The 24,341-nt window shown below is 64.9% G+C and overlaps 3 protein-coding genes across 3 annotated transcripts; 1 reads left to right on the top strand and 2 right to left on the bottom strand.

The window, feature by feature from the left end:
* Positions 1 to 1,475: 1,475 nt before the first annotated feature.
* On the bottom strand, positions 1,476 to 5,142 carry SLC39A5 (solute carrier family 39 member 5). The gene is made up of 10 exons (XM_032093822.1): positions 4,749 to 5,142; positions 4,518 to 4,671; positions 4,231 to 4,405; positions 3,458 to 3,627; positions 3,241 to 3,378; positions 3,102 to 3,162; positions 2,815 to 3,015; positions 2,269 to 2,349; positions 2,003 to 2,193; positions 1,476 to 1,921 (listed from the first exon to the last, which is right to left on the bottom strand). Exons 1-10 carry the CDS (start codon positions 5,123 to 5,125, stop codon positions 1,772 to 1,774), a joined length of 1,698 nt encoding a protein of 565 aa, XP_031949713.1. The 5' UTR covers positions 5,126 to 5,142; the 3' UTR covers positions 1,476 to 1,771.
* Positions 5,143 to 6,219: 1,077 nt separating this feature from the next.
* On the bottom strand, positions 6,220 to 9,592 carry NABP2 (nucleic acid binding protein 2). Its single transcript, XM_032094255.1, has 7 exons — positions 9,472 to 9,592; positions 7,855 to 7,948; positions 7,615 to 7,753; positions 7,463 to 7,534; positions 7,295 to 7,376; positions 6,775 to 6,841; positions 6,220 to 6,693 (listed from the first exon to the last, which is right to left on the bottom strand). The coding sequence occupies exons 2-7, from the start codon at positions 7,931 to 7,933 to the stop codon at positions 6,533 to 6,535; spliced, it is 600 nt and encodes a 199-aa protein (XP_031950146.1). The 5' UTR covers positions 7,934 to 7,948; positions 9,472 to 9,592; the 3' UTR covers positions 6,220 to 6,532.
* A 225-nt stretch (positions 9,593 to 9,817) lies between these two features.
* Positions 9,818 to 24,255, top strand: RNF41 (ring finger protein 41). Its single transcript, XM_032094226.1, has 6 exons — positions 9,818 to 9,912; positions 11,538 to 11,664; positions 18,778 to 18,890; positions 20,399 to 20,670; positions 22,797 to 22,932; positions 24,127 to 24,255. Exons 3-6 carry the CDS (start codon positions 18,801 to 18,803, stop codon positions 24,232 to 24,234), a joined length of 606 nt encoding a protein of 201 aa, XP_031950117.1. The 5' UTR covers positions 9,818 to 9,912; positions 11,538 to 11,664; positions 18,778 to 18,800; the 3' UTR covers positions 24,235 to 24,255.
* The last annotated feature ends 86 nt before the right edge of the window (positions 24,256 to 24,341 follow it).

Here is a 24,341-nt window from a genome sequence, read left to right as displayed (position 1 = left end):
TGTCTTTTCTGAGCCCGTCGGTTCCCGGAGGTTTGAGCTAAAACTGCCGCGTTTTGGGGCTCTGTGCGTTGACCCCGGGGGGTTTCGGGGTTCTGCCGCATTGCTCTGCCCCGGGAATGACCTCTGGGATGGGTCAGGCTGAGCTGGGCAAAGCACGGTGGGAGAACAGGCTGGAGGTGCCAGGGGTCCTGCAATCCCTGAGGGGTCCCAGAACCTTGAGGGGTCCCAGAACGCTGAGGGGTCCCAGAACGCTGAGGGGTCCCAGAACCTTGAGGGGTCCCAGAACCTTGGGAGGTCCCGGGTTCCTGAGGGGTCCCAGAACGCTGAGGGGTCCCAGAACCTTGGGAGGTCCCGGGTTCCTGAGGGGTCCCAAAACCCTGAGGGGTCCCAGAACCTTGAGGGGCCCCAGAACCCTGAGGGGTCCCAGAACCTTGGGAGGTCCCGGGTTCCTGAGGGGCCCCAGAACCCTGAGGGGTCCCAGAACCTTGAGAGGTCCCAGAACCCTGAGCGGTCCCCGGCTCCTGAGGGGTCTCAGAACCTTGAGGGGTCCCAAAGCCTTGGGAGGTCCCGCGTTCCTGAGGGGTCCCAAAACCCTGAGAGGTCCCAGAACCCTGAGGGGTCCCAGAACCCTGAGGGGTCCCAGAACCTTGAGGGGTCCCAGAACCTTGAGAGGTCCCAAAGCCCTGAGGGGTCCCAGAACCCTGAGAGGTCCCAGAACCCTGAGGGGTCCCAGAACCTTGAGAGGTCCCAAAGCCCTGAGGGGTCCCAGAACCCTGAGGGGTCCCAGAACCCTGAGAGGTCCCAGAACCTTGAGAGGTCCCAAAACCCTGAGAGGTCCCAGAACCCTCAGAGGTCCCAGTCTTGCTGGGACCCCTCAGCGGAGGGGTCCTGGACCTTTGAGGGGTCCCAGTCCTGCTGTGGGATGATGTCCCAGCCCCTCAAAGGGTCCCAATCCCACTGTGGGACAGGATCCCAGCCCCCCGAGTGGTTCCTGGACCTATGAGGGGTCCCAGTCCCGCTGTGGGACAAGGTCCCAACCCTCCGAGGGGTCCCAAGCCCCCAAGGGGTCTCAGCCCCCTGAAGGGTCCCGGCCTTGCCCCGGGATGGGGTCCCAGCCCCCTGAGAGCTCCTGGACCATTGAGGGGTCTCACCCCCGCTGTTGGATGGGGTCCCAATCCCCCAAGCGGTCCTGAACCCCTGAGGGTTCCCTGCTGTGGGATGGGCTCCCAGCCTTTCCAGGGCTCCCAGCCCCACTGCAGGACGGGCTCCGAGACCCCCGAGGAGCCCAAACCCCCTGAGGAGTCCCAAGCGGCGCCCGCCCCCCAAATTTGGCGCATCTACAGCTGGACAGGGACACCCCGAGACCCCTCTCTGTGCCACCGCTGTCCCCAGAGCCGGACACCCGCGGGGACAGGAGCCAGGCAGCAAATCCAGCCCCTGTGACCAAATCCTGCTCTTTTTATTGCGGCGCTGGATCAATTCTCGCTTCTAAGAGCTCTGGTCCTTCCTCGGCTCCTCGCGGGGGGGGTCAGGAGAGGGAACACGCTCGGATCCAGCCCCGGAGCCGCGTGTCCACCCCGGGAGAGGCCACGGGGCAGCGAGGGGACCCCCCGAGTCCCCTCCCGCGGGGCTGAGCCTGAGGCTCCCGGCACGGCCGATCCCCCCGCGGGGTTCTTGAGGAGGGGGCAAAATCCCGTCCTGAGGGCGGGGTGGGGGTCCCGCCGCCCGCTCCGGCTCCGGTCAGCGGCGGGGGCGAGCGGGACCGAGCCCCTCAGGGCTGGAGCCAAGCGCGGAGGTGCCCCTCGGCCAGGGCGATGCCCAGCATGATGCCAGCGCCCAGCAGGAACCCCGCGTTCTGCAGGAGGAAGCGGCTCCAGGTGCCCTCGCCGGGACCCTCGGAGCCCCGCAGCGCCTCGGGGAGCTGGGGCAGAGCAGGGGGGGCTCAGCGGGGTTGCCGTGAGACCCCCCGGACACCCCCCGGGCCCCCCCAGACTCCCCTTACCATGTCGGCCAGGGCCACGTAGAGGAAGATGCCGGCGGTGGCGGTGAGGAGCCAGGGGGCGAGGGGGGTCCCGCTCTGCCCCAGGGCCGCCCCCGCGACCACCCCCAGGCAGGAGAGCAGGGCCGAGAGCAGGTTGAGGAGCAGGACGGAGCGCGGGGCTGTGCCCGCCCGCAGCAGCACCGCCAGGTCACCTGCGGCCACCGGAGGGGGGGTTCAGGGCTGTCCCCAGCTCTGGGGGAGGGCCAGGGCGGGGGCCAGCGACTCACCCAGCTCGTGGGGCAGCTCGTGGCAGAGCACGGCCAGCGCCGTGCTGAGCCCGCTGGAGAGGCTGTGCGAGAAGGCGGCTCCTGTGGGGAGAGGGTTCCTCGTCTCGGACCCGCACGGCCCCGGTGCCCGACGCGCCGGGCACCCCTTGTCCCTCTGTCCCCTTGCCCCCAATAAACCCGGCAGCCCTTGTCCCCCATCCCCGATGCACCCCTTGTCCCCCTGCCCCTGAACCACCGTGCGCCCCTTGTGCCCCTGTCCCTGCTGCTCTTGTGCACCCCTTGTCCCCCTGTCCCCCTGCCCCTGACACACCCCCGTCCGCTCACCCCTGGTCCTCTGTGCACCCCTTGTCCCTCTGTTCCCGATGCGACGCCTGTCCCTTGTCCCCTGTGCCCCGCCCCTGACGCGGGACCCTGTGCCTCTTGTCCGCCTGTCCCCGCTGCCCCCCTTCCCCCCGTCCCCAGTATCCTCCTGTCCCTGCGCATCCCTTCTGCCTCCATCTTCGTCCCCATCCCCGTCCCCGTCCCGGTCCCGGTCCCCGCCCTCACCGATGGCCAGCCCGTCCGTCAGGTTGTGGATGCCGTCCCCCAGCACCACCATCCACACAATGTCAGCGGCCCCGGAGCCGAGGGGCAGCGCGGGGCCGTGGGAGTGTCCGTGGGAGTGTCCGTGAGAGGGTCCCTGGGGGGGCTCGGGGCGTCTCAGCTCCAGCTCCGGGTCCGGTGCCGTCAGGTGTCGCAGCTCGGTCCCTGCGGCGGGATGGACACTCCGGCTCCGGTGGGTGCCGGGGCCGGGGCCGGAGCGGGGGGCTCTGGAGGGTGCGAGGGGGTCGTACCTCCCCGTGGCGATGCCGGGACCCCCGCGGCCAGGCCGGGGGTCTCTCCGTGGGGGTGTCCCTGGGGACAACGGAGCCGTTGCGTACAGAGCTGGCCCCGGTGGCGGCCCCGTGCCCGCCCGGTGCCCGCCGCTCTCACCGTGGCCTCCCGCCGGCGCCGCAGCATCCCCAGGAGCAGCTCCAGCAGGAAGAGCAGGTAAAGGCCCCCCAGCACCGCCAGCCCCTGCAGCACCTCGGGGCCCGGCTCCCCCGGCGGCTCCTGGTGCCTGCCCTGCGCCTGGACACGGGGACGCGGCGGCTCAAGGGACGCGGACACCGCGGTGTCCCCCGGGTGCCACCCCCGCGGCGGTACCTACGTGGGGCCAGAGGTGCAGCAGGGCGTCCCCGCAGAGTGTCCCCACGGCCAGGGCCACCAGGAAGGCCAGGAGCGAGCGAAAGGAGCCGCGGCTCAACAGCGGGACCAGGAGCACGGCCAGGGCGGAGGGGAGGCTCACGGACACCACGGCCAGGAGCCCCCAGCCCAGCGCTGCGGGGAGGGTCAGGGGGCATGGCCGGAGCAGGGGGGCACGGGGAGTGGGGGGTGGGAGTGGGGGGGCCTTGGGGATGGAGGGATGGGGACCCCAGGGATGTGGGAATGGGGACTCCAGGGATAGGGACCCAAGGGATGTGGGAATGGGGACCCCAGGGATGTAGAGGTGGGGACCCCAGGGATGTGGGAATGGGGACCCCAGGGATGTAGAGGTGGGGACCCCAGGGATGTGGGAATGGGGACCCCAGGGATGTAGAGGTGGGGACCCCAGGGATGTGGGAATGGGGACCCCAGGGATGTGGGAATGGGGACTCCAGGGATGTGGGAATGGGGACTCCAGGGATGAGGACAACGGGATCAGGACTGGGGGAAGGGGGGCACGGCTCGAGTAGGAGAGCACAGGGATGGGGGGAGGGGAAAGGGGGGTCTTGAGGATGCAGGGATGGGGACCCCAGGGATGGGGACCCCCATATCACAATGGGGACAGGGGACATGGGGACCAGACGATGGGGGGACAGGGATAGGGCTGCAGAGACGGGGGATCCCAGGGACGAGGGAGCTTGGGCCGGGGGCCAGAGAGGGGCCCCGGCTTGGGGTTACCTGGCCACAGGGCCCCCCCCGGGGGAGGCAGCGTCACCTCATCGCTGTGCTGGATGCAGACGCGGCTGTCGATCTGGTAGAGCAGCGCGGGGCACAGGAGCGTGAACTGCTCGGGCGTCAGCTGCGGCACCGAGTCCAGCCCGAAATTCACCAGCAGCTGCGTCACGTTGAGGCACTGGGGGCGGGGGGCCCGCGGTCAGCGGCGCTGGGGGGTCCCGGTTCCACGGGGGGGGCACCGGAATGTGGCACTGGAGCGGGACAGCGCGACCCCCCCCGTCCCCACTCACGTCGTCGTGCGGGTGGTCGGCGCTGGAGTGCTCCAAGCCCAGGACCCTCCCCAGCAGGCTCAGGGTGGGCTGGAACTGCCGGGAGGCTCCCCCAGCCCCGGGGGGCTCGGCGGGTACCGGCTCCACCCAGCTCGGCGTCCGGGAGGGCGGGGGGCTGCGGGAGACGGGGGTGATGAGCCCCCAGCACAGCGCGCTGCGGGGCAGCCCCGCGGGGAGCGGACCCCGAGCTACCTGTGGGGTCCGTCGGTGGTCGGGGCGCTGGGAGCCGCGTCCCCGCCGTGCTCCCAGAGCGGGTGGCTGTGCCGGTGCTTGTCCTCCTGCACCTCGAGCAGGTCCAGGTGGCTGACGTGGCCGTGGCCCAGCTCCTCGTGCTGGATCTGGACCACCTGCACCCGGCCCAGCCCGAGGCTGCCCAGCAGCCGCGCCAGCCCCTCGAAGGGCAGCGTCCCGTTGGCCCCGTACTGCCCGAAGAGCTGCTGCAGGTAGTAGCCGTGCTCCTGCGCCGCGTCCTCGGGGAGCTCCCCCGGAGCCGCCGGTGTCCCCGGGGACCCCCCGGTCCCCAGAGCCAGCAGCCCCAGGACGCCCAGGAGGAGCCCAGGGGGGCTCATGGGGCCGGATCCCGCGGCAGCAGCTGGAGGAGAGGGGCGATGTTGGGACCCCTCAGCCCTCGCTCGCAACCCACCGACCCCCCCGACACCCCCGCGGGTGTCCCCACCCTCCCCGGAGCCGCCCCCCCGCCCGCCCGGCCGGGTCTCGCTGTCCCCCGGCCCGCGGGACCCCCGCAGGCGCGGGGCCGGTGTCACCCTGGTGCCGGTGCCACCAGGACTGGGGGGGTTTCTGTTCTGTCACCCTCCTGTCACCCGTCCGGCGGTCCGGCCGCACGGAGAGCCACGGGCGGCACCGGGGACACCTCCCGGGACACGTGTCCCGCACCGGGGCTCAGGGACACCGCGGGGAGCGGGGCTGGGGGGGGGGGACGCGGCTCCCGGGCCCCCCCCGTGGGGTCGCAGGGTGGGAGATGGGGGGTCGTGGGGACAGCCGGGGGGGGACACACGGTGACCCTCGTCCTTGAGGGGAGGTTTTGCAACGGGCGCGGGTTTGGCGGGGGAGTTAATGTTTCACCGAGAGCGAGATAAAGCCCTCGGCCCCCACCCCACGCCCCCAGCCCCCCACCCACGGCCGTGTCCCCCCTCCAGCCCCCTCCGCCACCGTCGGGGACACGGGACGGCCCCACACGGACACGGGATGGCCGCTCCTCCCCCCCCCCGCCCCACTCCACGTGGGGCCCGGCCACGCCGTGGGGCTGGAAAACCCCGGGAGCCGCCGCCCCACCGACCCCCCGACACCCCCGCGGGTGTCCCCACCCTCCCCGGAGCCGCCCCCCGCCCTCCCAGCCGGGTCTCGCTGTCCCCCGGCCCGTGGGACCCCCGCAGGTGCGGCGCCGGTGTCACCCGTGCCCCCCCCCGGGACCCCTCCCGTGCCCACCCGTGCCCACCTGAGCCGATGGCGCGCCCCTCGCTGTCTCCCGCCTGTCCCCGTCCCCGTCCCGCGTCTGCTGCGCCCGACCCGGGGGGGGCCAAGGGTCACCCCGGAGCTGCTCCCAGCCGGCCCCGGTGCCGGGAGGGGCCGCGGGGAGGGCCCGGAGGGCGGCGGGCGGGGGGGTCCGGGCCCCCCGCGCTGGGCAGAGCCGGGGAGGCGCGGGCAGAGCTCGGTTCTTTATTAACCCCCCCCCACTCGACGCGTCCCGACCGCGCACGAGGGTGGGGGGCACGGCCTGGACACCCCCCCGGGGGCTGCCCCGTCCTGCCCGGGACCCCCGAGCACCGGAGGCGGCGGGGGAGGGTGGGGGGGGTCCGGGCCACGCTCGCCCCCCCCCGGAGGCACCGCCGCGAGTGGGCACCGGGCACCCCCTCCTCGCCCCGGGGCTGGGGCACCAGGGACCACCCCCCCCTCCGCCCCCAGCTGCCGGTGGTCCCGGGGAGGGCCCGGGGGGGGGGTCCGCGGGGGGGTCCCCGTTATCTCTTGCTGCTCCTGCGCGTCTCTTTGCCGTTGCTGACGGGGTTCGGGTGGCCGGGCTGGCTGCGGGTGATGCGGCCGCTCGGGGGGTGCGGGGGGGCGGCGGGGGGGTGCGCGGGCCCCCCCGGGCTCAGCCCGTTCCCGTTCTGGCTGTCGGGGGCTGCGGGGAACCGGGAGGTGAGGAGGGGGCTGAGGGGGTGCGGGGTGGCACGGAGGAGGGGGAGGGGGCTGCGGTACCCACCTGGGGGGGCGGCGGGGGAGCCCTGGGGGGGCTGGGGAGCTGCCGGGGTCGCGCTCTCGTTCTGGGCCTGGGGAGACGGGACGGAGACCCCCCGAGTGTCACAGAGCTGGGGGTGCCGGGGGGAGGGGTCCCGGCAGTGCCACCATGGCCCCTCCCCCTCCCCCCAGGCTCTGGGGGGGGATTTGGGGGAAATTTGGGGGCGTTTGGGGGGGGGTTAGGGAAATTTGGGGCGATTTGGGGGAAATTTGAGGGGATTTGGGGGAAATTTGAGGGGTTGGGAAAATCTGGGGGGATTTGGTGGGGGGGGGTTAGGGAAATTTGGGGTGGTTTGGGGGAAATTTGAGGGGATTTGGGGGAAGTTTGAGGGGATTTGGGGGAAATCTGAGGGGATTTGGGGGAAATTTGAGGGGTTGGGAAAATTTGGGAGAAGTTTGAGGGGATTTGGGGCAAATTTGGGGGAATTCTGGGAAAATTCAGGGGAAATTTGGGAGGGACTCGACTCCGAGCCCCCCCAACTCACCCCTTTGCCCTGCGACTGCTGCGCCACGTACTCGGGGTTGGGCTCGCTGAAGTTGGGCACCTCGGAATAGACCATGCAGAACCTGCGGGGCAGAGCGGGGCCGTGGGGTCCCCCCGTGACCCCCCAAACTCCCCCCAGACCCCAAAACCCCCCCGGGCCCGTCCTTACTCGCCGATCTTCTGCAGGTCCCCCCCGCGGCCGGTGTAGAGCGTCAGGCAGCCCTTGAAGACCGAGGCGTAGCTGAGGAGGAGGAGGAGGAGGATGATGAGGGACTCGGGGGGTCCCTGGGGGTCCCCGGGGGTCCCCAAGTGCCGCCGTACCCCTTGGTGAGCCGGATGATGTCCCCGGGCTGGATGAGGTTCCCCACATCGTCCCACACCGAGATGTTGATGCTGCCGGTCTTGTCGGCCACTTTGCACGTCCGCACCTCGTGGCCGTCCTTCGTCTTGGTCACCCGGCCTGGAGGGGACACCCAGGGGACACCCAGGGGACACCGGGGGTCAGCGGGGGATGGAGGGGACGGAGGGGACCCGGGGGGGGCGGGGGGGGCTCGCACGCACCCGTCTCCAGCACGATGAAGATGAGGTTGAGGTTCTTGAGCCCCGGTTTGACGTCCTTGACCAGCGTCTCGGTGCTCATGGTGCCGGCGGGAGCCTGCGCGGGGAAATGTCAGCGCGGGGGGACAGCGGGGGGACAGCGGGGATGGCGGGGGACAGGGGGGACAGCGGGGGGACAGCGGGGAGACAGCGGGGGGACAGCGGGGATGGCGGGGGACAGCGGGGATGGCGGGGGACAGCGGGGATGGGGGGGACAGCGGGGATGGGAGGGACAGCGGGGATGGCGGGGGACAGTGGGGACAGCGGGGATGGCGGGGATGGGGGGGGACAGCGGGGATGGCGGGGATGGGGGGGGACAGCGGGGACAGCGGGGGGACAGCAGGGGGACAGTGGGGACACTGTGGGGACAGCGGGGACAGTGGGGATGGGGAGAGTGCTGGGGAATGGGGGGACACTGGGGACAGTGGGGACACTGCGGGGACAGCAGGGATGGGGAGAGTGCTGGGGAACGGGGGGACACTGGGGGGACAGCGGGGATGGGGGGAGCACTCGGGAACGGGGGGACAGCGGGGACACTGCGGGGACATCAGGAATGGGGAGAGCTCTGGGGCATGGGGGGACATCGGGGGGACATCGGGGGGACATCGGGGGGACACTGGGGACAGCAGGGATGGGGGGACAGTGGGGACAGCGGGGGGACACTGCGGGGACACTGGGGATGGGGGGAGCACTGGGGACCAGAGCGGGGACACCGGGGATGGGGGGAACAGCGGGGGGACAGCGGCAGGGGACACTGGGACTGGGGACACTGGGGACTGGGGGGACACTGGGACTGGGGACATTGGGACTGGGGACACTGGGACTGGGGGGACACTGGGGACTGGAGGGACACCGGGGACTGGAGGGACACTGAGACTGGGGACAGTGGGACTGGGTGGACACTGGGACTGAGTGGACACTGGGACTGGGGACACTGGGACTGGAGGGACACTGGGACTGGGGACACTGGGACTGAGTGGACACTGGGGACTGGGGACACTGGGACTGGGGACACTGGGAGTGGGGGGACACTGGGGACCGGTGCGGGGGGGGCACAGCGGGGACAGGGAGGACTCTGGGGACTGGGGGGACCGGGGGGACACCGGCGGTGGCACCCCTGGGACGGGCCCGCAGGGACGGGACACCCGGGATGTGGGAACGGGACACCGGGAACGGGACACCGGGATGGGACCACCGGGACGGGGGGAGCCGGGGGTGACATCGGGGAGAGGCCATGGGGACATCGCTGCTGGGACCGCGGGGACGGGACCACCGGGCTGTGGGGACACCGGGGACCGGACACCGGGGATGGGACACCGGAGGCACCGCTGCTGGGGACGAGGAGCGACGGGACGGGACCACCGGGGACCGGCCACCACCGGACTGCGGGGACAGCGGGGACGCGACCGTAGGAACGGGACACCGGGGACGGCACCGCGGAGGCAGCAAGACCGCGGGAAGGGGCCCGCCGGGGACGGGACACCGGGAGCATCCTTGCTGGGAACGGGACCACCGGACTGCGGGGACGCGGGGGACGGCGCCGCCGGGACACCGGGGACAGGACCGCGGGAACGGGACTACCCACGAACGAGACTCCGGGGCCACCGGGACCGGGAGCAGAACCAGGATCGGGACCGGGGCCGGGACCGGGGCCGCCCTCTCTCCCGTCCCGCCACCAGGGGGCGCTCGCACCTCCCGCCGCGCGCTCGCCGGGCACGGCGCCGCCGCCGCCGCGGGCGCTCCCGGAAGTCCGCGGCTTCAGCCAATCAGCGCGCGAGGGAGCGGGTGACGCACAGCGGCTCCAACCAATAGTGAGGCAGAGAGGGCGGGACTCCGGGGATAAGCCCCTCCCCTTCCCCGCCCCGACCAGCGAGTTCCGGCCCGCGCGGCCAGAGCGGCGCTTCCGGCGCGGCACTTCCGGCGCGGCGGGGCCGGGCGGGGGCACCCGGAGGAGGCCGCGGCCGCCCCTCAGCCCGGAACGGCCCCGGAGCGGCCCCGAGCGGCCCGGGCCCGGCGGCCTCGGTACGTGGGGCCGCGGCGGCTGTGCCAGGGGGAGCGGAGGGGGCCCGGGGATGGTGTTCGGGGCTGCCGGGGTGGGCGGGCGCGCGCGATGTGGCCCCGGTAGAACCGGGAGAGGCCGCTGGGGTTTGGGGGCTGGGGGAGGTGGTGAACCGCCCGAGACCGTGAGAGCCCCGGGGAGGTCCCGGTGCCGGTGCCGGTTGGAGGAGGAGCCCCGGCCCGGTCTCGGTAGCGCGCCCGGGGGGTCCCGGCGGGTCCCGGGAAGCGGCGGAACGGAACGGAACGGAACGGCCCCGCCGGGACATCGGCGGCGGCTCCTCCCCGGGAGATCGGGAGGGAAAACCGGGCTGGGGCCGGGAGCGGCTCCGGTGAGCGGGGAATTGTCCGGGAGCGAGCGGCGGGGGGAGAGCGGAGGGGGAGTTCGGGGAGAATCCAAAAAACGTCGGGGAGAGTCCCGGGGAGTTTTGGGGAGAATCCTGAGGAATTTGGGGACCGATCTCAAGGGAATGTGGGAAGGATCCAGGAGAATTCGGGGGACAATGCGCAGGAATTCGGGGGTCAATCCGCAAGGATTTGGGGAAAAAAATCCCCGAGGAATTTGGGGGGAAAATGCCGAGGAATTTGGGGGGGAAATCCCGAAGAATTTGGGGGGAAATGCAGAGGAGTTTGGGGAAAAAATCCAGAGGAATTTGGGGAGCAACCCGTGAGGATTTGAGGACAATCCCGAGGAATTTGGGGGAAAATCCAAAGGAATTTGGGGGGGAAATCCAGAGGAATTTGGGGGAAAAATCCAGAGGAATTTGGGGGGAAAATGCCGAGGAATTTGGGGAGCAATCCGTGAGGATTTGAGGACAATCCAGAGGGTTTTGGGGGAAAATCCAAAGGAATTTGGGGGGAAATCCCGAGGAATTTGGGGAGCAATCCCGAGGAGTTTGGGGGAAAAATCCAAAGGAGTTTGGGGGAAAATCCAGAGGAATTTGGGGAGCAATCCGTGAGGATTTGGGGGACAATCCCGAAGAATTTGGGGGACACAGCCCCAAGGAATGTGGGGCACGCTCCAAAGGAATTTGGGGAATGTGGGGAGCACCCAGCGCTCGCCCCGAGCCCGGCAGCGTTCGGGAAGCGCAGGGAGAGCAGGGATCAAAGATTAGATTTTATTTTATTTTATTTTATTTTATGGGATTTCAAGCAATAAACATAAAACCCTCCCCAAAATCCCGGAATTCCAAGAATCCCAAGTGCCCAAATCCCCTCGGTCGCCGCCTCCAGGAGCCGAACCCCAAAATGGGTTTTTTTTTCCCCATTCCGGATTCCCAGATTTCCACAGGAGGGAGGGAAAAAACCGAACCTTGGGATGGCATCCAGGGGGATTTTCAGGAATCTGGAGCGGGATGAGCTTTGTGTTTCCCTGCTGCTGGAATTCCTGGAGTGCCCAGCTCCGGAGGGATTCTGGCTCTTCCCAAAATCCCGTGGTGGGAATTCTGAGCTCGGCGGGCACCTCATGGCAGCTGTGGCCACTTCCAGCTGCTCCGTGGCTTCTCCAGAGCTTCTCCAGGAAATCCCAGCTCGTTTGGCCTCATCCTGCTTTTCCCTGTGTTGTTTTTTACCCCCTTTTCCTTTGGGATCAGATCCGGACTCCGCCCTGGAGGGACGTGGAAGAGGAGAAGGGAAAAATGGGCCTCTGGGAGAGGTTCCCTGCACAGAGTGAGGCCGTGCCAGCCCCGAGCCGTTCCAGGAGGAATTCTGCCGCGGGAGGTAAATCCGGGATCCCTTTTCCGTGCGGATGGGGCTGATCCTTCCTCCGCTTTCATCCTTCCCCCGCTCTCCTGGAGCTCTCCCCGCTTCCAGGGCTGCTCCGAAAAACCTTCGGGATCGATCGGTATCTGCAGGGGAATGGGGAGATCTTCCCGAAATTCCAGAGGTTTGGTGGAATTCCTGCCGGGCTGGCTCAGGAGCCACCGCGTCCTGGATTTCATGTGGAAGGAGCTGGGAATAGTTTGGAATTCCCAGAGATTCCCAGGGAGAGTCTTTGTGCTGAGGGAGCCCCCTGAGGATGATTCCAAACCCCTCTGGATGAATCCAGAGTCCTGGAATCGCATCCCAGCCGGAATTCCAGGGATGCAAAGCCACCCTCAGGCCCACAAATCCATCCCTGGGCCGCTCTTCCCGCGGTTTTTTTCGGGATGTGGGCAGGAGGTTGGAATGGTTCTCGTGGGAGCCCATCCCGAATCCCGCCCCGTTCCCGGTGGGAACGAGCCGGGGCAGAGCCGAGCAGAGACTTTTCCACGTGGAAAAAGCGGCGAGCCCGGATCTGGGATGATTCCCTGCTGGCAAACCAGGCTGAGGTGGGGGAAATCATGGATCTGGGAATGCTGGAGCGAGGCGATTCCCCGCTGCCGAGCATTCCCGGGAGGATTTTCCTCACCTGCGGAATATTTTCCGAGGGATTCCTTGTGGGAATATCCACGAACTTCCCTTCCCCCTCCATGGAGGAAATGCTGGATTTGGAGCATTCCCGTGGTTCTGCCAACCTTTGGAATATTTCCAGGCATCCCAAAATACTTCCCAGAGTTAGGAATTGCCCCGCTGGGGAAGCGGAGGGCGGCGTTCCTCCTTGCCCAGCTCCCGGTACAATTCCGGAGCCGCCGTTTTTTCCCCGTTTCCTGTTAGATCCCGGCTCCTGCCTGGGCAAAAATTCCCTCCAATTTCCAAAACCCTTTGGATTTTGATGGATATTTCGGTCCCTTTGGCAACTTTCGCTCCCTGGACGTGAGGAAAATCCCGCAGATCCACGCTGGAGGCTGTTGGGATTCGGATTCCCTGGGTGCTTCTGGCTTTTCGTTATCCGTTAACCACTCCTATTCCAGCCGATTTTCCTACCACAGCCTGAAAATTCCATGGATTTGAGGCAGCTATCCCCAAAAACCTCTGCTTGAAACCTTTGGGAGCAACGCTTCCCAGCGGGAGAAGCTTTTTGGAGGTGAATCCGTTGGGTTTTGTCCCTGCTGAGAGGGGGGAAAATTTGGGTTTGGAGAAGGAATTTTCTTTGGATCCCTGTGTCCCAACACAAGGATTGGGAAGCACCTGAAAGGGTTCATGAGGAAAATCCAGGATTTTCCCTTTGGGTGAAGGGATCCAACCCCAAATCCCGAGGTTTTTTTTTTCCCCCTGGATCCGGAGCTCTTTTGGGATCATCCCAGTGGCGCTTCCTGGGAGCTCTGGAGTCGCATTCCAGCCGGGATCGGGGCCGATCCCTGTTTTTGGAAGGCTGGGAATGCTGCTGCTGCTCTGTGGGGTCATTAGCAGGAGGGTTAATTAGGGTTAATGAGGCTGGGGGTGCTGCACAGGCAGAACTGGTTTGGGGCTCCCTCACCAGTTATTCCCAGTGGAGAATCTGGAGCCGGGCAGGGAATTCCTGGGAGAACGGGACCAGGCTGGGAATGTTCTGAGCTGTGCAGGGGAGGTTCCCAGCCGGTATTCCATGGATTTTTGGGATGGGGTCTGAGCTGTGCAGGGGAGGTTCCCGGCCAGTATTCCATGGATTTTTGGGATGGGGTCTGAGCCGTGCAGGGGAGGTTCCCAGCCGGTATTCCATGGATTTTTGGGATGGGGTCTGAGCTGTGCACAGGGGAGGTTCCTGGGCGATATTCCATGGATTTTTGGGATGGGGTCTGAGCTGTGCAGGGGAGGTTCCCAGCCGGTATTCCATGGATTTTTGGGATGGGGTCTGAACTGTGCAGGGGAGGTTCCCAGCCGGTATTCCATGGATTTTTGGGATGGGGTCTGAGCTGTGCAGGGGAGGTTCCTGGGCGATATTCCATGGATTTTTGGGATGGGGTCTGAACTGTGCAGGGGAGGTTCCCAGCCGGTATTCCATGGATTTTTGGGGTGGGGTCTGAGCTGTGCACAGGGGAGGTTCCTGGGCGATATTCCATGGATTTTTGGGATGGGGTCTGAGCTGTGCAGGGGAGGTTCCCAGCTGGTTTTCCATGGATTTTTGGGATGGGGTCTGAGCTGTGCAGGGGAGGTTCCTGGGCGATATTCCATGGATTTTTGGGATGGGGTCTGAACTGTGCAGGGGAGGTTCCCAGCCGGTATTCCATGGATTTTTGGGATGGGGTCTGAGCCGTGCACAGGGGAGGTTCCTGGGCGATATTCCATGGATTTTTGGGATGGGGTCTGAGCTGTGCAGGGGAGGTTCCCAGCTGGTTTTCCATGGATTTTTGGGATGGGGTCTGAGCTGTGCAGGGGAGGTTCCTGGGCGATATTCCATGGATTTTTGGGATGGGGTCTGAACTGTGCAGGGGAGGTTCCCAGCCGGTATTCCATGGATTTTTGGGATGGGGTCTGAGCCGTGCAGGGGAGGTTCCCGGCCGGTATTCCATGGATTTTTGGGATGCTCAATCCGTGCATTCTCCTCGCTGCCTTCCCGTTTCCGTGAGCTGTGACTCCGTCCCTGGCCCTGCGCTGCCGGGGCTCCGTTCCCTGGGATATCCCTGGGATATCTGTGGGATTTCCCAGCCCTTCCTGGGATAAATCCGAGCAGGGTGAGCAGGGAGCTCGTCCTTCCACACCAGGGAAACGTTGGGATTCGGAAATTCCCGTGAGGAGCGGCTCGTCCTGGAGGAGAGGAGGCTCAGGGGGGATCTTTTCACTCCACAATTCCCTGGAAAGAGGTCGGAGCGGGGCGGGAGTCGGGATCTGCTCCCAGGGAGCAGCAGGAGAAGGAAGAACGGCCTCGGGTTGCAGCAGGGGAGGGTCAGGTTGGACAGCAGGAGGAATTTTTTCCATGGAAAAGGTGGCCAGGCCTCGGGAGTGCCCAGGGAGGTTTGGAATCCCCATCCCTGGACGTGTCCCTGGACGTGGCACTCGGGGCTGGGTGGTCTGGGAGGGCTTTTCCAAGCTCGGGGATTCCATGGATCCCCCAGCAATTCCACGATTCCCCAGGAATTCCAGTGCCTGGGATGGAAACTGGGTCGCTGGACAAGTAGGTCAGGCAGAGGCTCCGCTGCCGGCGCCGATTCCAGGGCTTGCTCCCGGGAATCTTCGCTCTCATCCCCCTCTTCCTCCCTTTGCTGACCCCAGAATCGTGGAATATCCATGGAAAAAAACCCCCAGGGATCAAAGCCTGCCCAGGACATCCCAAAATCCCACCCTGTCCCTGGCAGCGTTGTGCAGACGCTTCCCGGAACTCATGGAACCCCAAATCCCAGCGCTGAGAGCGTTTCCCAAACGCTTCCAGAGCTCGGGAATTACGGAATATCCTCAGCTGGAAGGGACCCTCCTCAAATGCAGCTCCTGGACATCCCAACAATCCCAATATCCTGGAGCTCCTGGAGCTCCTGGGGCTCCGGCAGCTTCGGGGCCGCGCTTGTTCCCCAGGACGCCGGATCCGTGTCCCCCGAGCGTTTGGAGACGCTTCCAGCCCCGTTCCTGCTGCGGGATCCCGGCAGAGCCCCGGGGGGGAGCGGCTGGGTCGGGGAGCGGGGAGAATTCCAAGGTGCTGGAATTCTCCTGGAGGAGGCTTTGGAGGCTCCTGTTGGGATCGGTGCGCCCTGCTGGGTGGGGGGAGGCGCAGTGGAAGGGGGGCTGGAATGGGGCTGGAATTTGGTTTGGAATTCGGTTGGAATTCGGTTGGAATTGGTTTGGAATTTGGTTGGAATTCGGTTGGAATTCAATTGGAATGGGGCTGGAATTCAGGTTGGAATTGGGAATCTTGGAATTCAGTTGGAATTGGGTTGAAATTCGGTTGGAATTCGGTTGGAATTCGGTTGGAATTCAGTTGGAATGGGGTTGGAATAGGGTTGGAATTTGGTTGGAATTCGGTTGGAATTCAATCGGAATGGGGCTGGAATTCAGGTTGGAATTGGGAATCTTGGAATTCGGTTGGAATTCAGTTGGAATTCAGTTGGAATGGGGTCGGAATGGGGTCGGAATGGGGTTGGAATTGGTTTGGAATTTGGTTGGAATTCGGTTGGAATTGGTTTGGAATTTGGTTGGAATTTGGTTGGAATTCAATTGGAATGGGGCTGGAATTGGGAATCTTGGAATTCAGGTTGGAATTGGGAATCTTGGAATTCAGTTGGAATTGGGTTGAAATTCAGTTGGAATTGGGTTGGAATTGGGTTGGAATTCGGTTGGAATTCAGTTGGAATGGGGTTGGAATGGGGTTGGAATTCGGTTGGAATTCAGTTGGAATGGGGTTGGAATGGGGTTGGAATTCGGTTGGAATTTGGTTGGAATTCGGTTGGAATTCAATTGGAATGGGGCTGGAATTCAGGTTGGAATTGGGAATCTTGGAATTCAGTTGGAATTCAGTTGGAATTCAGTTGGAATTGGGTTGGAATTCGGTTGGAATTCGGTTGGAATGGGGCTGGAATTTGGTTGGAATTGGGCTGGAATGGGGTTGGAATTGGGAATCTTGGAATTCTGTTGGAATGGGGTTGGAATTGGGTTGGAATTCAGTTGGAATTGGGAATCTTGGGTTGGAATTCAGGTGGAATTCAGCTGGAATTCAGTTGGAATTTGGTTGGAATGGGGTTGGAATTCAGTGGGAATTTGATCGGAATGGAGTTGGAATTGGGAAGCTTGGAGTTCAGTTGGAATTTGGTTGGAATTCGGTTGGAATTCAGTTGGAATTGAGTTGGAATCGGGAAGCTTGGAATTGGAATTCGGTTGGAATTCGGTTGCAATTGGGAAGCTTGGAAGCGAAAGGAGCAGCAGGATTTTGGGAAGAGCCCGCTGGGATCCCGCTGGGCCGGGAGGAGAGCACAGGCTGCGCCTGGGGCTGCTCCGGGAACACCTGGAATTCCAGGGGCCGATCCATGGAAAAGCTCACCGCACTCCTGGCTGCGCCGTGTTCCCCTTCCAGCTGCTCTGATCCCGCTCCGAGCTCGTGGGAAGGGCCGGGGAGGGATCTGGGGCCGTTCCAGGGCGTGGGAAGGCCCCGACCCGCCCCCCCCCCCCCGCAGCCGTTGGCCGCCTTAGCGAGGCCTGGCGCGGGATTTTCCCGCTGCGGAGGAGCTTTTTGTCGGGAAGAAAGGATCCGCTGGCGCCCGGAGCTGCTTCAAGGGGACAGCGAGGGCACAAAGTCCGGCCCTGCTGCCCCGGGGAGGGTCCTGGGCACCTCTCACCCGTCCTGGGTCACCCATCCCTCGGTCACCTGTCCTTGGTCACCCGTCCTGGGTCACCCATCCGTGGTCACCCGTCCTGGGTCACCCGCCCTCGGTCACCCGTCCTTGGTCACCCGTCCTGGGTCACCCGTCCTGGGTCACCCGCCCTCGGTCACCCGTCCCTTGGTCACCTGTCCCTGGGTCACCCATCCCTCGGTCACCCGTCCTTGGTCACCCGTCCTGGGTCACCCGTCCTGGGTCACCCATCCCTCGGTCACCCATCCCTCGGTCACCCGTCCTCGGTCACCCATCCCTTGGTCACCCGGTCCTCGGTCACCCATCCCTTGGTCACCCCGTCCTCGGTCACCCATCCCTCGGTCACCCATCCCTCGGTCACCCGCTCTGCCCCCCGGCAGCTGAGGTGGCAGGAGCCCCAACACATCTGGATCTGGCTGGGGGGGCCCACATCTGGCTGGTTTAGAGGTGCAGGAGGTCGCCACATCTGGCTGTGTCCAGGAGGCCACATCTGGCTGCAGAACGGGCCCAGGCCTCGGCCGCCCTCCAGAGCGAGCCGGCGCTCCTGCTGCGGGCACAGCTGGAATTCCCGGCGCTCCTGCTGCAGCCACAGCTGGCATTCCCAGCGCTCCTGCTGCGGGCACAGCTGGAATTCCCGGCGCTCCTGCTGCGGGCACACCTGGCATTCCCAGCGCTCCTGCTGCAGCCACAGCTGGCATTCCCAGCGCTCCAGCTGCAGGCACAGCTGGAATTGCCGGCGCTCCTGCTGCGGGCACAGCTGGCATTGCCGGCGCTCCTGCTGCGGGCACAGCTGGAATTCCCGGCGCTCCTGCTGCAGCCACAGCTGGCATTCCCAGCGCTCCAGCTGCAGGCACAGCTGGAATTGCCAGCGCTCCTGCTGCGGGCACACCTGGCATTCCCAGCGCTCCTGCTTGGGGCACAGCTGGCATTGCCGGCGCTCCTGCTTGGGGCACAGCTGGAATTCCTGGCGCTCCTGCTGCGGGCACAGCTGGCATTGCCGGCGCTCCTGCTGTGGGCACAGCTGGAATTCCCGGCGCTCCTGCTTGGGGCACAGCTGGCATTGCCGGCGCTCCTGCTGTGGGCACAGCTGGAATTCCCGGCGCTCCTGCTTGGGGCACAGCTGGCATTCCCGGCGCTCCTGCTGCGGGCACAGCTGGCATTCCTGCCCTGCCCAGCTGGAATTCCGGGTCCCCTCACAGTTCCAGAGCCTGGGGCTGTGTCTGGGTGTCCTCCCCCCGCCCCCTGCCCCGGCTCCCGTTGGGGATTTGGGGATTTGGGGACTCCGGGAGCCGGGAGGGGCAGAGGGAGCAGCAACGGCCGGGGCAGAGCTCAAGGCCGCCCGGCCCTGGGGAAGCGGAAGGGGCCGGAGGAGGGAACGAGCCGGGGAATGCCGTCCTGGGAACGCTGCCAGTTCCCACGCCCGAGGCTGGCGCGGCTCCGGCCGCACCGGGAGCGGGCCCTGGGCACCTGTCCCCACCTCCGCCAACCGCAGCAACCACCCCAAAAAAAACCACCCCAATCCAACCCCAACACCCACCCCGTGGGAAATCCACCCCGGGATTGGGAATAACATCCAGTGGGAATATCCCAGGGGCCGGGACCGTCTTTCCCTGCCCGGTGTGAGGGAGGCAGAGAGGGAATTCGGGAATTTGGGCTGGGGTCTGCCCCCGTGAGCGTTCCCGCCGTGTTTCCCTGCTCCTGAGTGCTCTCCGCCCCGCAGGGTTCTGGCGCCGGTGACGAGCGATGGGGTATGATGTAGCTCGATTTCAGGGCGACGTTGATGAGGACCTGATCTGCCCCATCTGCAGCGGGGTCCTGGAGGAGCCGGTGCAGGTAGGTCCCACCTGGAGGATCCGGCGGCAGCTCCGGGCTCGGGGGTGTCGGGATCGGGCGTGGAGGGAGCTCTGGGGGTTCCTGGGAAGGGTTTGAGCAGCGCAGGAGAGGGATCAGTGCCAGGAATGGGATCAGTGCCAGGAATGGGATCAGTGCCAGGAATGGGATCAGCCCAGGAGAGGGATCAGCACCAGGAGAGGGATCAGCACCAGGAGAGGGATCAGTGCCAGGAGGGGGATCAGTGCCAGGAGGGGGATCAGTGCCAGGAGAGGGATCAGTGCCAGGAGAGGGATCCCTGAGCGATTCCCTGAGCGATTCCCTGAGCGATTCCCTGAGTGATTCCATGAGGGATTCCCTGAGCGATTCCCTGACTGATTCCAACCTCAGCAATTCCCTGAGTGAGTCCCTGAGGTGATTCCAAACTCAATGATTCCACGAGCGATTCCCTGAGCAATTCCAAACTCAGCAATTCCCTGAGCGATCCCCTGACCGATCCCTCAGCGATTCCCTGAGCGATTCCCAACTCAACAATCCCCTGAGCGATTCCTTGAGCGATTCCAAACTCAGTGATCCCTGAGCGATCCCTGAGCAATTCCAAACTCAGCAATTCCCTGAGCAATCCCTGAGCGATCCCTGAGTGATTCCAAACTCAACAATTCCCTGAGCGATCCCTGAGCAATCCCCGAGTAGTTCCCCGAGCGATTCCCCGAGTGATTCCAAACTCAGTGATCCCCTGAGTGATCCCCTGAGTGATCCCTGAGCGATTCCCAACTCAACAATCCCCTGAGTGATCCCTGAGCAATTCCCTGAGTGGTTCCAAACTCAATGATTCCCTGAGCGATTCCCTGAGCGATCCCTGAGTGATCCCCAAGCGGTTCCCTGAGTGGTTCCTGAGTGATCCCTGAGCAATCCCCGAGTGATTCCTGAGCGATCCCCTGAGTGATCCCCTGAGCAATTCCTGAGCGATCCCCTGAGTGATTCCTGAGCGATCCCCGAGCCATCCCCGAGCCATCCCCTGAGCGATCCCCGAGCGGTTCACCGAGCGGTTCCTGAGCAATCCCTGAGCAATCCCCGAGTGATCCCCGAGTGATTCCTGAGCGATCCCCTGAGTGATCCCTGAGCGATTCGCTGAGCAATTCCCTGAGTGGTTCCAAACTCAGCGATTCCCCGAGCGGTTCCTGAGCAATCCCTGAGCAATCCCTGAGTGATCCCCGAGTGATTCCTGAGCAATTCCTGAGCGATCCTCTGAGTGATTCCTGAGCCATCCCCCGAGCCATCCCCGAGCGGTTCCCGAGTGGTTCCTGAGCAATCCCTGAGTGATCCCTGACCGATCCCCGAGCGATCCCTGAGTGGTTCCTGACCGATCCCCGAGCGATCCCTGAGTGATTCCTGAGCGATCCCTGAGTGGTTCCTGAGCAATCCCCGAGCGATCCCTGGCTGATCCCCTGACCCATCCCCGAGCCATCCCCGAGCGGTTCCGCGCGTGACTCCGGGCTCGTTCCCCGCAGGCCCCGCACTGCGAGCACGCCTTCTGCAATGCCTGCATCACGCAGTGGTTCTCGCAGCAGCAGACGTGCCCCGTGGACCGCAGCGTGGTGACGGTGGCCCACCTGCGCCCGGTGCCGCGGATCATGCGGAACATGCTCTCCAAGCTGCAGATCACCTGCGACAACGCCGTCTTCGGCTGCACGGCCGTCGTGCGCCTCGACAACCTCATGGCCCACCTCAACGACTGCGAGCACAACCCCAAGCGCCCGGTCACCTGCGAGCAGGGATGTGGGTGAGGACGGCACGGGATGGGCATGGACAACCGGGGGATGGCACCGGGAAGGGCTCTGGGGTGGAGATGGGGTGGCAGCAGGAAGGGCTGTGGGATGGGTACTGGAAGGGCTGTGGGGGTGCACATGGGGTGGCAATTGGAACAGCTCTGGGATGGACATGGGGTGGCACCAGGAAGGGCTCTGGGATGGGCATGGGGTGGCACTGGGAAGGGCTGTGGGGTGGACATGGGATGGCACTGGGAAGGGCTGTGGGGTGGACATGGGGTGGCACTGGGAAGGGCTCTGGGATGGGCACTGGGAAGGGCTCTGGGATGGGCATGGGGTGGCACTGGGAAGGGCTCTGGGATGGGCATGGGGTGGCACTGGGAAGGGCTGTGGGATGGACATGGGGTGGCACTGGGAAGGGCTGTGGGATGGGCACGGGAAGCATCCTGGGATGGGAAGGATCCTGCGATGGACACGGGATGGGCATGGGAAGGGTCCTGGGATGGCACCAGGATGGCCCTGGGATGGACACGGGAAGGGTCCCGGGATGGGTATGGGAAGGGTCCTGGGATGGCACCGGGATGATCCTGGGATGGGCATGGGAAGGGCCCTGGGATGGCACCAGGAAGGGTCCTGGGATGGGCACAGGAAGGGCCCTGGAATAGCCCTGGGATGGGCACGGGAAGGGTCCTGGAATGGACACGGGATGGACACAGGAAGGGTCCTGGGATGGCACCAGGATGGTCCTGGGATGGACATGGCAAGGGTCCTGGGATGGCCATGGGATGGCACCAGGAAGGGTCCTGGGATGGCCACAGGGATGGGCACAGGAAGGGCCACAGGGTGGGCACAGGAAGGGTCCTGGGATGGACACAGGGATGGGCACGGGAAGGGCCACAGAGATGGGCACGGGAAGGGTCACAGGGTGGGCACGGGAAGGGTCACAGGGATGGGCACGGGAAGGGTCACAGGGTGGGCACAGGAAGGGTCCTGGGATGGACACAGGGATGGGCACGGGAAGGGCCACAGAGATGGGCACGGGAAGGGACACAGGGATGGGCACGGGAAGGGCCACAGAGATGGGCACGGGAAGGGTCACAGGGTGGGCACGGGAAGGGCCACAGGGATGGGCACGGGAAGGGTCACAGGATGGGCACGGGAAGGGCCACAGGGTGGGCACAGGAAGGGCCGCAGGGATGGGCACGGGAAGGGCCAGGGGTTCAAGGCAGAGATTGGGATCTCGCAGGGTTTGAAGGCCAAGGTGCTGCAAGGAAAGGATTGGGAAGGGTTTTTGAAGTGGAACCCATTTCTTCTTTAGCTCACTTGGCTGTTGGAGCTTTTTGGGTCTTCCCAGGCTCATTCCAGGCTCTGGGATGGCCTCGGGATGGACCCTGAGGTTGGGATCTCGCAGGGTTTGAAGTCCAAGGTGCTGCAGGGAAGGATTTTTAAGTCCAACCCATTTCTTCCTGAACTCCCTTGGCTCAGCTCAGGAAGGGACGGGCAAGAATTTCAGTCCCTTGGGTGCTGGAGTTTTTTGGGTCTTCCCAGAGTCATTCCAGCCCCTGGAATTGGGTTCTACCAGGGTTTGAAGTCCAAGATCCTGCAGGGAAAGGGTCGGGAAGGATTTGGCACTGCTGAGGCCACACCTGGGTCCAGTTCTGGGCCCTCACGGCCACAGGGACACTGAGGGGCCGGAACGTGGCCAGAGCTGGCCAAGGGCTGGGCCAGCAGGAGAAGGGTCTGGAGAACTCCTGAGGGAGCTGGGAAAGGGGCTCAGCCTGGAGCGAAGGAGGCTCAGGAGGGACCTTTTCACCCCACAACTCCCTGACAGGAGAGCGGAGCCGGCTGGGGTCGGGCTCTGCTCCCAGGGAACACCAGGATGAGAAATGGCCCCAGATTCCTCCAGGAGAGGGTCACGATGGACAGCAGCAGGAATTTCCTCATGGAAAAAGCTGTTTGGAACAGCCCAGGAGGCTTTGGAGGAGGAAAATCCCCATTTCTAGTGCATTATTCCCAAAGTTCTCCCCCCAGTTTGGCACTCAGGGCCTTCCTTCCCTGGGCTTCCACGCCTGGATGAACTCTGGAAGGTGTCAATTCCCCTAATTCGGGGTCTCCAACCTTTTTTCCACTCTCCTGGCAGCTTGGAAATGCCCAAGGATGAGCTGCCCAACCACAACTGCATCAAGCACCTGCGCTCGGTGGTGCAGCAGCAGCAGCTGCGCATCGCCGACCTGGAGAAGACCTCGGCCGAGCACAAGCACCAGCTGGCCGAGCAGGTGGGGCTGGGAATGCCGGGATCGGGCTGGGAAGGGGCAGTTCTGGGGGTTTGGACACCGAAATCGTGGAAAAATGGGGAAAAAAAGTGGCTGGAGGGAGGTCAGGGCTGGGCTGGGGGCTCCGGGAATGACAGGGTTGGGCTGGGAAGGGGCAGATTTGGGGGGTTGGACACCAAAATGCCCCAAAAAATGGGAAAAAAGTGGCTGGGGGGAGGTCAGGGCTGGACTGGGAGCTCCAGGAATGCCAGGGTTGGGCTGGGAAGGGGCAGATTTGGGGGTTTGGACACTGAAATCCCCCAAAAAAGGGGGGGAAAAAGGCCAAGGGGAGGTGAGGGCTGAGTGTGGCTGGACTGGGCCATGCTGGGGGCTCTGGGAATGCCAGGATTGGGCTGGGAAGGGGCAGATTTGGGGGCTTGGACACCAAAATCCCCCAAAAAACCAGGGAATAAAAGGCTGAGGCGAGGTCAGGGCTGAGTGTGGCTGGACTGGGCCACTCTGGGAGCTCCAGGAATTCCAGGATCAGGCTGGGAAGGGGCAGATTTGGGTGTTTGGACACTGAAATCCCCCAAAAAACGGGGAAAAGGCCAAGGGGAGGTGAGGGCTGAGCATGGCTGGGCTGGGCCACGCTGGGAGCTCTGGGAATGCCGGGATCGGGCTGGGAAGGGGCAGATTTGGGTGGTTGGACACCAAAATGCCCCCAAAAATGGGAAAAAAGTGGCTGGGGGGAGGTGAGGGCTGGACTGGGAGCTCCAGGAATGCCAGGGTTGGGCTGGGAAGGGGCAGATTTGGGGGTTTGGACACTGAAATCCCAAAAAAACAGGGAATAAAAGGCTGAGGGGAGGTGAGGGCTGAGTGTGGCTGGACTGGGCCACGCTGGGAGCTCCAGGAATTCCAGGATCAGGCTGGGAAGGGGCAGATTTGGGTGTTTGGACACTGAAATCCCCCAAAAAACAGGGGAAAAAGGCCAAGGGGAGGTCAGGGTTGAGTGTGGCTGGACTGGGCCACTCTGGGAGCTCCGGGAATGCCAGGATTGGGCTGGGAAGGGGCAGATTTGGGGGTTTGAACACCAACACCCCCAAAAATCCAGAGAATAAAAGGCCGAGGGGAGGTCAGGGCTCTGCAGGGCCGACCTGGGCTGCTCTGGGGTCTCCGGGCCGGTTCCATTTCCCGATCCCATTTTCCCTGCCCCGGCAGAAGAGGGACATCCAGCTGCTCAAGGCCTACATGAGGGCGATCCGCAGCGTCAACCCCAACCTGCAGAACCTGGAGGAGACCATCGAGTACAACGAGATCCTGGAGTGAGTGCTGGGAGCAGCGGGAACGCGCCTGGGGAGAGCCCGGAGGGGCCGGAAGGAGGCTGGCGTGGGGGGAAAGAGGGGATGAGGGGGAGTTTTTGTGGCTTTTGGCAG

This window comes from Corvus moneduloides, chromosome 30 (genome assembly GCF_009650955.1).
Source record: "Corvus moneduloides isolate bCorMon1 chromosome 30, bCorMon1.pri, whole genome shotgun sequence".
NCBI lineage: Eukaryota > Metazoa > Chordata > Aves > Passeriformes > Corvidae > Corvus > Corvus moneduloides.
Note: the sequence above shows the minus strand (reverse complement) of the source record. Positions and strands in the feature narration are given on the sequence as shown.

What these genes read in the sequence shown, in the direction of transcription:
- SLC39A5 (XM_032093822.1), bottom strand. Translation starts at nt 5,125, where the DNA reads ATGAGCCCCCCTGGGCTCCTCCTGGGCGTCCTGGGGCTGCTGGCTCTG. An exon ending in GGCGCCGGCGGGAGGCCACG is followed by an intron (nt 3,163 to 3,240) that starts GTGAGAGCGGCG and finishes CGTTGTCCCCAG; the next exon opens with GGACACCCCCACGGAGAGAC. An exon ending in GACGGACGGGCTGGCCATCG is followed by an intron (nt 2,350 to 2,814) that starts GTGAGGGCGGGG and finishes CTCTCCCCACAG; the next exon opens with GAGCCGCCTTCTCGCACAGC.
- NABP2 (XM_032094255.1), bottom strand. Translation starts at nt 7,933, where the DNA reads ATGAGCACCGAGACGCTGGTCAAGGACGTCAAACCGGGGCTCAAGAAC. An exon ending in CTTCATCGTGCTGGAGACGG is followed by an intron (nt 7,754 to 7,854) that starts GTGCGTGCGAGC and finishes TGTCCCCTCCAG; the next exon opens with GCCGGGTGACCAAGACGAAG. An exon ending in GACCTGCAGAAGATCGGCGA is followed by an intron (nt 7,377 to 7,462) that starts GTAAGGACGGGC and finishes TCTGCCCCGCAG; the next exon opens with GTTCTGCATGGTCTATTCCG.
- RNF41 (XM_032094226.1), top strand. Translation starts at nt 18,801, where the DNA reads ATGGGGTATGATGTAGCTCGATTTCAGGGCGACGTTGATGAGGACCTG. An exon ending in ACCTGCGAGCAGGGATGTGG is followed by an intron (nt 20,671 to 22,796) that starts GTGAGGACGGCA and finishes CTCTCCTGGCAG; the next exon opens with CTTGGAAATGCCCAAGGATG. An exon ending in AGCACCAGCTGGCCGAGCAG is followed by an intron (nt 22,933 to 24,126) that starts GTGGGGCTGGGA and finishes CTGCCCCGGCAG; the next exon opens with AAGAGGGACATCCAGCTGCT.